This window comes from Balearica regulorum, chromosome 2, assembly GCF_011004875.1.
Source record: "Balearica regulorum gibbericeps isolate bBalReg1 chromosome 2, bBalReg1.pri, whole genome shotgun sequence".
NCBI classification, from domain to species: domain Eukaryota; kingdom Metazoa; phylum Chordata; class Aves; order Gruiformes; family Gruidae; genus Balearica; species Balearica regulorum.
The window spans coordinates 125,708,208-125,722,335 of record NC_046185.1 but is presented as its reverse complement, the minus strand read 5'-3'; the positions used below and the strand labels follow the sequence as shown (position 1 = coordinate 125,722,335).

Genomic DNA, 14,128 nt, shown 5'->3' with positions numbered 1-14,128 from the left:
TGCGGACCCTTGCTGCGGGTTCTCCCAGGTTGCTCATGGCTGGCTGGGAGCGGAGAGGTTTTGCATCTCGGCGGCATTTTGTTGTTTGTAAGTGCTGGGCTTAGAAGTTACACAGCTATTGTTCTGTGCCGTTGCAGAGGAATATATATGTGTATCTATATATATCTCCTGATGCTGGGACAGAGCAGAGACGAGCGCTCTGGTCCTTGGTGAGCTCACCAGAGCTGGAGTGCATTGCTGCTTTTACTAAAGAGGCGTAGCAAGTGTTCCTGATTAGGGCAGAGTGCCCCTGTGAGCCTTGTTTCCTTTGTAAAGTGGATTTTAAAGACAGTAGGGATTCTGCTACTGTGTGTGTTTCTGCGAGTACCTCATCCCGTGTCGTTAATGGGGAGACAGAGCAGCCTGCAATGAAAAAACAAAAATGATGGAAAAAATGGGATCAATTTCTGTGGCAAAAATGGCTGTTTAATTGGATTTCATAGCAAGGTTGGGCTTTTCCACTGATAAAGATGCCACTAGGGTGTATTACAGTATTGTTCCACCATATGTGCGCTGGTGCAAAGGCCTGAAAAACACGCAAGACTGCTCCTGGAAAAGACACCCAAAAAACTGCTTCAGTAAAATATTCAGGAAAAGTCATAGCGTCTGCATCTTTTTCACAGCATGGGTAGAGGAGATCCCCAGGCAAATTTAATCAGAGTTTCTGTTTCTAACATACATTTTATTAACCCCCTATTTTACTGTTCAACCTATACATTGATAGTGAGTCGGTTTGGGGTTTACGTGTTCAAAAATGCTGCTAAAAATCTAACTGTTTTCCATGAGGCTCGCAATTACATTCACTACCAAATAAAATGTTAAAAGTCTTTCCATTTGTAGCATCTCGAAGATAATGTGTAAACCACATTAGCTCCAAAGCCAAGGAATCTGGCACCCGGCGTAATAAAACACCCGGTTATTTTGTATTTTATTAACTGCCCCTTCTCTTCAGTTTGCATAATAGTGAGTTAAATTTACATTTGTTAAGACGGCCGTGCATTACTCTTAATAGAAGACATGTCAAACTTCCCGTTGCCGGTACTGCAGCATGATAAAGTAACCTCATATGATACTGATGAAGATTTCGTTCACACTTGCTGGTTTCATGCAACGTCTTTTTTTCCAGATGGATACCCTATTGTAAAATGATTTCCTGCTTTAGGCTCTGCTTTGTGTAGCTCTCCGCTATGCCATCTTTCTATGAACTGGATAAACTGCCTATTAAATTTAATTACAGCCTGAATGACTGCACATCTTGATCTTATTTTTCCTCCAATGTACTGTATTTCACCAAGGTCCTTGAGGATGAAATAAAATAAATCTGAAGGATGCATACTCCAGTAGCCGAAAGAAATGTTTCAAAGGGCATTACAATGACTGTTAACCCATTAGTTTTGGACCATTTTGAAGGCAATTCTTTAGGTTTAGGACTATAAAGACATTTTTTCCTATCTTTTCTTCTGTCATTTAAAAAAACTAAACAATATAGAGGAAGTTCCCAGAATAAAAAAATTCAAATAGAAATGATGAAGATAATTTCTTATCCCTTAAAAAGAGAGGAAGCAGGGAAGAGCACACACACACCTTCAAACTGTTCAGCATGATTAACATTTACTTTTTGCAAGAAGGGCCTCGTATAAAAATTACCAGCTCTCAAATCTCCACCCTGTTGCAAGCGAGGGTGAATGTCGGGCTGGCAGTGCCCTTGGGACCCATCAGGCCTTTCCCTTCCGTGACCGACGGTGGTCGTGGCGCCTGCAAAGGCATCCCTGGGAGGGGGTGACAGAGCATCACAGCCAAGCTGAGCTCACCCCACGTCCCCTCGGCAATCTCTTCGAGCCTTGTGTCCTTCCCGTGAACCGAAGAAAGTTGATGGCTACAAAGGTTTCCGAGGAGGTGGACGTCCTCACTGTCAGCAGCGGTGGCGCCAGGGTCGCTAGAGATGCTTCCTCCAAGAAAGCGCGATCTGCGTAAACTGAATGCTTTTCGATGGCTATTTATCTGCCGTGTGTTAGACTTTTACATTGAGACTCCTCTCGCTTAACTTTAATTTTAAAGTTAATTTAATGTTTTAACTTCAGCCAGCTATAACTAAGGCAGCTAATCACATCAGCTTCCTCTGCAGCTGGGGAGAAAACCACCACCTGAGGGGATTTTCCCTTACCTGCCTTAAGTACCTATCAGGAGTGGGTGGGCCTTTTTTTGGAGATGCCTCTCTCTTTCTGGGTTAGCAAGCTCAGATGAGACATGGAAGAGAGAAACTCTGCCTTTGGTTTTCCGTGCTTGCAGCTCAGCACCTTTTGCGTATTTGTTACCAGCATATTTTCGCCGGTAAAATTCCTCTTGCGATGGAGAGGAGATTGTCCAGCAAATTGCTACACATCCTAGCAAATTACGGACTTTTCAGTGAAGATACATGAATATATATGGAAACAGTCTCTGAAAGATGCGGCTGGAATGTCCTTGTAACACTTCAAGCAGTAGGGTATACGTTGGATGCACCATCAAATGAGTATACAGCATTCATCGGCGCACATGGTGTTTTTCTTAACGTCATGTAGAGAAATGCTCTTTAATTCATGGGACGCTGTAGCTTGAGGAAGCTGTAAAACTCTGGCAGAGCCACAGAGCAGATAAATTAAGTAGAACTAATTTGCTAAGACTTTAAGTATGTGAAACTATGTTCCAAATATTGTGCTGTTTTTTCCAGATGAGGACCCGATATTCTTGTTCCACTGTTCATTTATATTTTCTGGGGTACAACTGTAAATTGTCTCTCTCAATGCACTTATTATATAATGGCAAGGAAGAATAATGATAGTGGCATTTGGAATGTTTAAGTTCATTTGTATTCCTTGTACAGATGGCCTCTGCAATCGTAAGTAACAGAGAAATATCCAAGGAATTTTCAGGCGATTAATCCAAGTTTAAAAGCAGCAGCATCCCAACAGCAAGCTGCAGAAAATGCCTGGAATGTTAATAGAAAGTACTTCTGGAAGGAATACTCGGTTGTTGTTTCTTTCCCTTGAAAACCATTTACTGAAAGGGACGTTGTTGATTGATGGTGCCTTCTGTCTGTCTTTCCAGAACTCCAGCGCAGATCATCGGGTTCGACTGGACCTTGGGCTTTGGGACAAATTCAGCGAACTTGCAACAAAGTGCATTATTAAAATAGTGGAATTTGCAAAGCGATTGCCAGGCTTTACAAGTTTGACCATTGCAGACCAGATAACTCTACTTAAAGCAGCCTGCCTGGATATACTGGTATGTATTTTTAACATCATTGTTATACTACTAATGCATTTTCTATTCTTTTTTTTTTACTGTAATCGACAGGGAGAGGGGGTCAAATACTGCCCTGGTGTTATGGCCACAAATTTAAACTTAGCGGGTAGTCTGGTACGGTCATGGGTGGACTCTAGCGCGTCTACCGACTTATGTTATGTGAGGTGAGCATGCTTGTCATAACAACTCCTTATAGTTTGTGGATTTCAGTATATTTGCAGGAAGGGCACATTTTGGTATTGTGACACTAACTTGAAATATGTGCAACTTTGGAAAAATTTCCTTTACTGTTAACACTGAAGAGAGATCAGATTCTCTTTCCTTCCTGCTTCCTTCTCCTTCCATAACATAGTGCTCTGTATAAAGGATACCTAGAAAGACAGGCCGCTGTATAACATTTTAGGAATGTGCTGTACCTGTGGTCGTGAGGTAATTTGAGGAACAAGATACAAATCTTCAGTTTTTTCAAGTTGTAGAGGGGAAACTGGTGTCTCCAGAGCCCGGCAGGCGCAAGCCTCCGGCACGCAGATCACCGTGCTTTCACCGGTGCTGCAGGCACCTCTGGAAGTGAACGCTGTACTGCACTCTGTACAGATTTTAGCTAAATGTCATTGAATTTTAAATATGCAAGCGTACAACCTGCAGCAGGGAACTGTGCAGATGCAGACCTTGCCACTATGTCAAGGCAAGCTGTCTTCTTTCCCTTTGTCTCTGGTTGTTTCTGTCACGCTGACCTTCAGAGAAACCCTCTGGGATCTCAGCATTTCTTTATCAAGACCTTACAGGTCTTCAGGCTTTTAGTTGCAAATATGCTTCTTATTCTTGGCCGTAGCAATAACTTTCAGTAAAACAGTATTTTCAACATGTTTAAACATATTTTAAATGTTTTCTTCTGAGCACAAACCTTCAGGTCTTCAATGAGCCAAGCATGGTCAAGAAGCCTGTTGTAGGATGGCTACAGTAGATACATTTTTTTGGCAGGACACAGGAGTTAAAACTAGGGAATTTGAAGTTGAAGTAATTAATCTTGGAATTTCTAAAAGTGCATTTAGAAGGATTCAAACAGGATCATATTGAAGAGGACGTTAACTGCTGTGACCTTTTCCTCTTGCTTTGTCAAAAGCTGTTTTGAAGAATTGCATCTAGAGGACATTGACGAAGGAGGAAGAGGGGCGGGAGAGGGGAAGGGATCTCGTTCTCCAGCCTATAAAAAAAGGAAAGGTTGAGATTGCCCTGTCGTGCTGGAGATTCACCTCTCGTTGTCCCCTTCGTTCTTGCGCTCATTAAGACTTGACCATCTCTTCGGTACTGTGTGTGGTCCCTTCATGGGGCAGGGCCGTTCGTTACCAATTGCACGCCTGTCGTCGCCAGCTCTGTCCTGGTAAGACAGCGTTGTGTTCCCCTTACACCGAGAGTATGCGGTAATCCATAAACTGTGGGGTTGCCTCGAGCATGTTCTGCCGGAGGTATGGGACGGGAACCGCTTTGCTGTAGTAACCAGTAACCAATGGCTAATAAACTACCCACAAATGGTGGGGAAGAGTCAGGTTATAGCAATAATCTGCAGGTCCAAACTCTTTATCCCTAAAACTTCAGCCCTGGCTCTGTAGCTGCTGGAAAAAGCCATACCCTAATTCTGTAAGTGCTCAGGATCCCACGAGCTCCTGGCGCTCTTTGCTGGGGGGGGTAGCGGGAGCTCTGCGGCACAGGGTCCCCACAGCAGCTCCGCTCCGCTCCCTGCTTGCGTCGCCAGCACTGGCTGGAGATTATCAAGTATTTAGGGGTAACCTTCCTGCTTGCAGTTTTATCTGAAGTGCCCAGATAAAGGCACTTCACAGCCTTTGATCAAAGGGACTAAATAAAAGCTTAGTTGTCAGATTAGAAAAAGAATAATGAAGCAGGTGGTAAATGGTGACTTTATTTCAACTAATTAATGGATGGAAAGGGTTGATTCTTTAATACAATTCACCACTTTCACTTTGTGGCCATGTGGCAACCTTCAAGCTCTAGTTATAAACTTTTGTGAGACTTGTCATTCCCGGTCACCTGCTCATTCTCTTTTTTTATTTTTCACGAAGCTGGAGAAGGTGACGCGTACGAGCAAGCAGGGCGTAGCGAGTGCCGTAGCTACTACCCGTAGCTGGGAGGAGCCGAGGCTTTGCAAAAAACGTGAGCAGATAAGACATGGTTGCCGTGAAGAGTCCTAACTTCCCTGTGCGACATTTACACAAGCTTTATGTGTCTATTTTATGTGCTGCTTAAAAAGAAAAAGGGATAATTATCATGAGCACAGTAATGCATAGTGTGCGCGCTGTCTGTGAAGTGCCCGTGACCATTAAAGCCACATCACCTGCACATAACTGGAATTGCAATGCAGCTCTGGATCTTTATTTAAGCTAAACTTCAGTACTTGGAGCAGCATTTTAATAGCACATATTTCCCCCCTCAGCAAGCTAGTTCTCCTAATGATGAGTGTTTTGAACATTTTATTTTGTTGTGCCTTGAGACGCAGAGTGAGCACCGTTCCCCCTCCTGCGGTGTGAGCACCCGCTGCCTGCCCGTGGTCCGCCACATGAGCACCGCCGAGCACGGGCACAAGCCTCGCCGGTGCGTGCTCACAATCCCGCCGCCGTGCAACCCCCAGGACGTGTCCCCAGAGTGCGCAGGAGGGTCGGCACGGGTCTCCCAGCCCAGCCAGGTAGGCTGGCCGGGCTCCCCCCTGTTTGCTGCCCACCCAGCAGCGCTGTCTCTGGCCTCTGGGGAGTCTTAAGCATTTATAGACCCTGCCAAGGGTTTGGCTCAGTTGGTTCCTGCAGCCGTGGATGCTTGAACCCCCGACAGGCTGACAAAGGAAACGGTGCCAGGAGCTCAGTAAACTCTGCTGGGTACAGGCCAGAGAATTGTTTTATATATAAACAACCAAAATCTCTGGAAGGGAAATAACATCAAGCCTCGCAAGGCAGCTGAAGGCGCCGATCGAGGATGGTGGAATTTATCTCTGCTCTGGTGCCAAAAGTTTCAGGGATAAAGACTACTAAAATTCAGTCAGTAACCCTCATAAAAGCGAGTGCTGCTGTCTGCTGGTACGCTGGCCCAGCAGCGGTTGAGCATCCCCAGCCTTGTCGAGCTCTGGCAAAATGAATGTGGAATGAGTCCAGAGTCCAGCCTGTCTTAAATCCAGTGGATAAAAACCTGAGAAGTCCTTGAACGCTAATCCTTAATAATGTCATTTTTGCTTTCTGTTGTAAAACCCTGTGCATTAGTGCTAGGAAGGCTTTGGTGTGTGCGGAATAACCTGTGCTGATGGGGCATGGCAGCGCCGTGGAGGCTTGTTCATGGTTTCAGAGTCACCTGCTCGGGTTTCTGCTCTCGGGAAACCATCCCAGCCAGCTAAGTCAGCTAACGTGTAACAACAGCATTTCTTAAAAAAAACAACAACAAAACAAACAAGCAAAAAAACCCCAACAATTCTGTGGTAGCAACAGTTTTGTAAAGGCAGCTTTCTGGATGCTTTTAGTTTTGGGCGACCCGTAGGGTTTTTGCTTTTCGATTTGTAACTGGCTCATAGGAACTCCAGAGTCTTTAAGATACAGAGGGCCCTTTAATCATGGGCAAGAACCTTATTTATGGCTGCAAGTGGCATTGAAGAGCAGGGTGACAACTAAAATACTTGGCTTGGTTACAAAATCTAAACAACACTGAGGACATTAGGAGGATGTCTTCTAGACAGCAGTTCAGTTTAAAATGGAGAAAGATACCGTAATTTCTTATTTTGAAGTGCTGACATTTCCCATATGTTCTTCAGTGAATATGAACTTGAAATCAGCTTCACTTTGACACTGGAAGTTTGCCCAAGAAAGGTTTAGCAGCGAATCAACAATATCCATGGCGTTTCGCAGATCTTGATGAAAGACACAAATTAAAAAAAAAAATTTTTTTCAAATTATCTGTCTCAGAGTTTAATAACAGCGTGTTGTGGGATAATGTCGAAGGAATGCAGGAGAAACCTGAGACCCGATTGCTGCAGTCAAGCTAAGCGCGTTGCAGAACACACAGAGTCGAGGTTCAGCTGTGCCCGTGCCCCGCAGAGCCGCTGCAGGCTCCTCTGCTTAGCGCTGGGTGCAGCGTGTAGGGATGAAAGCTGAAGTCTGCCTTCTGCACAGAGTCGTCCTACTTGCTGCCTGAGCCTGCAACTAGCTAAATTCTGTGGGACGTGTATGTTTCAGAATTTTTGTAAGGCCCTGGAAGTCTCTTTCTGCGCATGCCCACAGGGGCTCTAGGCTGAGTAACCTAAGCCCAAATTCATTCTCGATGAGGATCCAGCCTCTGAGTTAGCCCCGGAGGGCGGTGATCTGGTAGGTCTTTGCTGCGCACCCCCAAACGGAGCGGGGCTTGTGGCACGGGTAGGTGAGCACGGAGAGCTTCACAGCCAAGGAGCCTGCGGGTTGTTTGGGATGACCACTCCGGGGCATCCCAGGCCCCCTGGGCTGGAAGTCTTGGTGCAGCGCTGGCAGCCAGTGTCCAGGCTTGCCCGCGGAGGGGGATCCTGAGGAACCGTATCTGCCACCCCTGCTTGGGCAGCTGCCAGGGAGGCTGCAGGCAGGCTTTGGGATACGCCACGACGTTGCCCAATTTAGCTCCAAGTCCTGCTCCGCTAATTTGTTGGGCTGGGAGTCCTGAGAGTGTGGAGGGAAGAACTCTCATTGCTAAGGCTTATCAATTAAAATAGCACTGGAATAAAAGGGGCTGCCTTTCTCCCAGCTGAGCTAAGGGAAAATCAGTACCACTTAAGAAATACAGAACCTTGTTGCTCCAAAAGTTGGCTACCTGACTGCCCCAGGCCACGCACTCTTACTGGAAGGCAGTTACTGTACGTGCAGGCTTCAGATGGGAAGAGTCGCATTCTAGTTTCTCCTTGCCATTAGGGAAGTTAACCAAGTAGCTCTTGGGTTCCTCCGTAAATATGCAGTTTTCAAACTTTGCTTTTCTTGAAAACGATAAACTCTGCATGTTTCTTCTCCTTTCTATACAATCCTTTTAATGATTTAAAAGGATAACCAGCAGCAAACTTGAGGGGAGAGAAGTGCTGGTTGTTACTGGCAGCATAGAATATGGTAAACATGCTGTCTTATTGACAGGGTGTCATGATTTATAGTGTTCATTTCTGCTAATAATACTGAAATACACTTTGGCTATTACACCAAACCTTTGGAGTTACCAGCAGCCTTTTAAGATCGCTTTTATTAGTGGGGAATTTGTGGTCGGTGAAGAATTTGAGTGCCGTGCATTTGTATTCGTGCCTCTCTTGATCATTGATTCAAGGAATTTCAAGGGCTTACTCTAATTCAGGGGTAGGGGAACGATGTGAAACGTGCTTGTCCAACGACACAGAGTCTCAGTGCTTCGATGTGTATCTACAATGTGAGATAAGATTATTGCTGAGATAGAAAATAGTTGGAGAGCCTTCTGCAGAAATACACCCTATTAAGTCTCTTACCAAGGAATTTAAGAAGAGAAATGAAAGCTTCCCTGTAGGTCTCTTACATGCCGTGTCCTCCTCTTTCTCCTCCCTGCTTATTTGGAGCAGTGTTGCCAGGCAAACATGAAAGTGGGAGAACCAAGCCCAGCCTGGTCAGCTGCCAAGCGCTGGGGCCTCTGACTCAGAGCTTCGGCAGCTACAGGAATAATTAAAATTCTCCCTCTGCTCACTTATATTCTTGTAAATCTTTTTTGTTGAATCTTCAAAACAAAGTAGGATGGCCGTATGGGAAATAAATGCATTCGAGTCCTGAAAAAATATGGCTGTAGTCTTAGCTCAGCTAATCAGCTAGGCTTCTCCAAGGTTTTGGTTTAGTTTAGTTTAGGGATAAGCCTTCTCCCACCTCTGATTATTTGAAACATTAACTATTGATATATGGAAGAAAATTATGTCAGCATGATGGGCATCTCTTTTATTTGATCCTTAAGGCAGTGCTCATTAATAGCAGCTATGGAAATGAGCCTGTGCCATACAGAGTCTGTAACAGGACACGCACCGGGTTCGCTCTCCCCGGCCGTGCTGCCACCTCTGCTCTGACAGCGCTCTTGATGCTGCGGTTACCCCAGGGGCATTTACTAACAAAATGCAGAGCATCCTCAGTGTTTTATTCATGTGTTTTGCTAACCTCCGGTTAGAGGTGTGAAACCCCATTCTCCCCTGGAACGCTCTTTCACCTGGGGTCAGCGCCGGGCGGCTGTCGGCACACAAGTTAACTTGCCAAAACCCGGGAGCGCTCGCCCAGGGGTTGTGTTCACGTGGCGGCGCTTTCCTGCCTGCCGGCACGGGAGAGACAGCGGCACCCCAAGCCGCACAAGTTACGTGCTGCCTCTTTCACCAGCTCACAGCACTCGCTCACACGAGATCCCGCAGAGACGCTCTGTCCTTACCAAAGGCACGACCCAGAGAAGCACTGCCGTGCACAATTGATCCCCAAAATCAATGAAGTGTGTGTGTGTGTGTGAAGAGGTGAGATATTTTTATGACCTTGCTGGATCGGATCAGCAGAGCAATAGTGTTTTATAGTTAGGCGCGTATAGCATACTAATTAAAGAGCGGTTTATGGGAATATTATGGTAATGTTGGTGACTTACGTGGTGAGAATTGTACAGAAGTTTTGATTATTTTGTAACTCGGGGGAAAATTTCTGTTATTAAATTTCTGTTATAAAAAATACCCGTAGTGAATCAAGTGTATTTATGTTGTACCAGAGAATTTTTGTGCTACTAGAACCGAACAAACCAGAATTTGATTTCGGATTGTTTTGACGTGACCACGCAGTTCTGTGGGTAGTTTGCCACATCAAGAAAATGCAACAGACCTCTTATGGATTGAATTCTTCAGATTTATTTTTTTTTTAATGTCCTACCACAGATCCTTAGAATTTGCACAAGATACACACCAGAACAAGACACCATGACCTTTTCAGATGGCCTTACCCTAAACCGAACTCAGATGCACAACGCCGGATTTGGCCCGCTGACTGATCTCGTGTTCACGTTTGCCAACCAGCTCCTGCCTTTGGAAATGGATGATACAGAAACAGGTCTCCTTAGTGCCATCTGCTTAATCTGTGGAGGTATCGTACAGCATGAACTCGGATGCATTTGAAAAGGACAAACAGACAGATCTCCATTTTCCTGTACTAAAACATATCTATAAAATATACATATATATGTAATATTATTGTATGTGTTATATAAACGACTTAACCCTAAAGGTTTGTTTTACACTGTTGATAGTTACTGGGTTTATTATTGATACATTTTTAAAGGAATCAAATCATTCTGTCAAGCAACCGATCCTGTTATTTGCCTGATAAAGGACTACGAGACTTATATGTCCTGCTGCATTTTTTTATAGGTGGTTTATGGGTGCCTGTATGAACAACCTTTGTTGGGACAAGATCCCCGTTATGCAGCTTTTACTCATAAATATAATTACATGCATATCCATGTAGTTAGATTCACACAGAAGTTGTTGGTGATAACTTTCTTTAGAAAAAATAGATTATACTTTGAAATCAGCATAGTGGCACTGACGACATGATTTGTGGGGGGCTGATTACAACTTGAAAGGGGCCTTGTCAAGTAAAATCAGGTAAAATCATGGGTTTAAATTACCAAAAGTGAAGTCTCAGATCATTTCCAAAATGCTCTGTAAATTTCTGTTATTTGAATCACCTAATCTCTCTCCTCCTTTGCAAAATCTGCACTAGCAATAGAAACACACCTTGTTTAGTTGGGCCATTTTGTTGAAATACAACCCAGGTGGTGGTAGAGAATGTTGAAAAACCAAGAGTCAGTCTTTGTTGGCAATGCCCCTTTAGTACAAAATCATTCTGATTTTATGTGTCTCTAACCATAACCCATCAAAAGCATCGATGGGTTCTGAGATGTCATTAATATGTGACTGGCGCGTCCTGGTGTGTGGGTGACATTTGTTGTCACTCAAGCTAGCACTGCCATCTGCTGATACCTGATGGTAACTCACGTGGTTTTAGGATTGATACAAAAAATAAATTCACTGTAATCTCTTTGTATACCTAGGTAGCTTATCAATGACACGTACAAAATTAATTCTGAAATACTGTTTGCAGCAAGGTGTTTTCCCCTTGGAGAGGGAGGTGCAAGAGCAAAGTGATAGTTCTGGACCACTCAAATGACAAACCTTTCCAGTCACCAAGGAAAAATGAATCTAAGGTTCAGAAAGCCATGGTTTATCCTCTTCCTATGGAATACACACTGCAGAGTGTGGGTCATGAGCGGAGAAAAAGATGAAATTCGTGGAGTTCTAATCAAGAACATGGAGAAGCCTCTGTGATTTGGAGTTTATTAAAAAAAAAAAAAAAATTTAAATCATACAAGTGACACGATACTTTTCTACAGATCGCCAGGACCTTGAAGAACCAATGAAAGTGGATAAGCTTCAGGAACCGTTGCTTGAAGCACTGAAAATTTATATCCGAAAGAGACGACCCAACAAGCCTCACATGTTCCCAAAGATCTTAATGAAAATCACAGATCTTCGCAGCATCAGTGCAAAAGGTACGGTGTCTCCCAATAGTTCAGAAATAGCCTCGGTGTTTCATTTTGGGCCTAGAGACTTGGGTTTTTATTTTTTTAATATATCTAAGAAAGGTCCCTGTGACCTTTCTCTTCCCTTCTTCTTTATATAACTCCCGTGTTTGAATTGGTTCTGCTTTAAACTTACGTGGTGCTATGTTCTTCGTGTAACTCACAGTGAAAATGACATCTTAAGTATAAGTAGATTAGCAAATCATTAGCATAAATTCTTTGTTAGTCATTTTAAGACAAGATAAAACCCTCAATTAAACCTTTGTTAATGTTTACAAGGGAGTGTGCATCAACATGTACTTTGTACCACTAACGGCGTTCAAAGAACAAAGTCTGTTTACAGAGAGCAGAAAACACTTGTGCACCCAAAACTCCCCTAATTGAAACTAACTGTGCTGGCACGTGGATCAATTTTAACATTTTGTGTAGTCTTGCATGTGATGGATCGATCATGTGAAACACACGCAGCCTAAGCGCTGTCACATAAACCCTCTGAAGCGCAGGTACAGTCGAATGCTTTCATTTTGTCAGAGAGGTTCCCTCCCCGCGTAGCGCTTTGTCCCTCAAGGCGTGCAGCCGGAGAGCGGAGGCCGGGCAGCGCTCTGCCAGGCAGCGGCCGGCGGTCGCTGTGCCAACTCGTTCGCAGCCTCCCTGCACGCCCCTTCTGCCCCGTGCTTTGGCTCCAGAGGTGACTGTGCTCCTCTTGCTTGCGTACCCCTGTATCCCCCCAACACCCAATTTTGGTTGTGTCCAGCTGTTTCATGTGTGTTCCCCTTTTGGGGAGCTGCATCAGCTTCTGGGCCAGCCTGGGCTGCAGTTCTTAGTTTTTACAGTGGTTGACACAGTTCCACTTTCTTACTATGCTTATTCAACTACAGATTTGCTACCCCTGGTAGATAAGCAAGCATATGAGCTTATAGGTACAGGTACCTATGTAGCTATAGATTAGATTTATGCTTTTGAAAAAATGACTAATTTCATTTGAGATGGTATTTGAGAAGACTTCAGGGAAAAAAACCTAACAGATCACTCAAATACACTTGGTTTACATTAAGACCTGAACTGTTACACTTTAAACACTCTATAGCTCAGTTAAGTTAAAAAATTAAGCTGTAGCTATGTTTATTAAAAGAAGTGAGCAATTTAATTGGATCGATTAGTACCAGAAGAATAACTTAGAAAGGAAACATCAGAGCTGGAAGCAAAAGTGTCCTCAAAGGGAACGGCTTACCAGGTTATCTGAAGGTGCTGTGGCTCCACAGTGGGATAACTGCACAGACAGACACCGGGCACTGCAGCTGACCTGCTCCGTAGCAGCAGAAAGCAGATCTCTGACGCAGCCAAACTCAGTTCACCAGCACTGCTCTCTGACTGCGGGTGGTTCTCAGAGAAGCTCTCGGCATAATTGTGCATTAATTTCTTTCCGATTACAGAGCTTGCCCCTTTGCTTCTAACAAACAGTTGCTTAAGAGACTTTTTCATCAGCATTCACTCGGAACGTGGGTCAGTGCCTGTGTAGCTGATTTCTGAAGCGCCTCCGTTAAGGCAGGAGCACGAGGGCTCCCTTCCCACCTGGGATTACCGCTGTGACTGACTGCACTCCCTTCTGCATGTACCTTGCAGCAGCATGGCTAAGCAGAATATATCAACAGGTTCTCTCCTCTGAAACGGTTCTTCAATAACCAGACTATTTTCTCTTTAATTTCGTTGGCTTTTCTTGCTTTCCTTCACATTTAAAAAGCACAGATTCGTATTCCATTACAGTCAGATTTTAAGATGACGAGGAATCCTATGCAACATGCTAGACCAGCTATTTGAACTCAGAGGTTTGTGGCTGTAAATTGTCTGACATTGTCCTGATAAGAAACAGGTTTTTCCCATCAGAGGCAAAATCTGTAAAGCACGTTGGTGCCTCACTGTGGAACAGAATCTTTACAGTGTAGCCTTGCTTTAGTTGGGGTGTAATTCCAAAATACGCCTGTCTCTTTATGGTACTCACCACTCAGTAGCTGTTTATTAACTTACTTTCAGCCCGTCAGTGCCTATTGCATGCTTACAACAGCGTGGTACCTACTGAGGTTGTATTAGCGCGACTGCTCAGGGCTTTCTGAGGGCGTGTGTAAGTTAACAGGTGAACTGTGAGGTGGCCCCTGGTCATACGGTCTTTGCTGTACGCCTGCCGTGTTCAAGC

The 14,128-nt window shown here is 44.4% G+C and overlaps 1 protein-coding gene across 10 annotated transcripts in view; it reads left to right on the top strand.

The window, feature by feature from the left end:
* Positions 1 to 14,128, top strand: part of RARB (retinoic acid receptor beta) — a 332,052-nt gene that overhangs the window by 315,630 nt on the left and 2,294 nt on the right. For all 10 annotated transcript variants that reach the window (XM_075745805.1, XM_075745807.1, XM_075745801.1 and 7 more), the window contains 3 exons: positions 3,127 to 3,303; positions 10,235 to 10,439; positions 11,749 to 11,907. In XM_075745805.1, the coding sequence (XP_075601920.1) occupies positions 3,127 to 3,303; positions 10,235 to 10,439; positions 11,749 to 11,907 (541 nt within the window). The remainder of the gene's footprint in view (positions 1 to 3,126; positions 3,304 to 10,234; positions 10,440 to 11,748; positions 11,908 to 14,128) is intronic.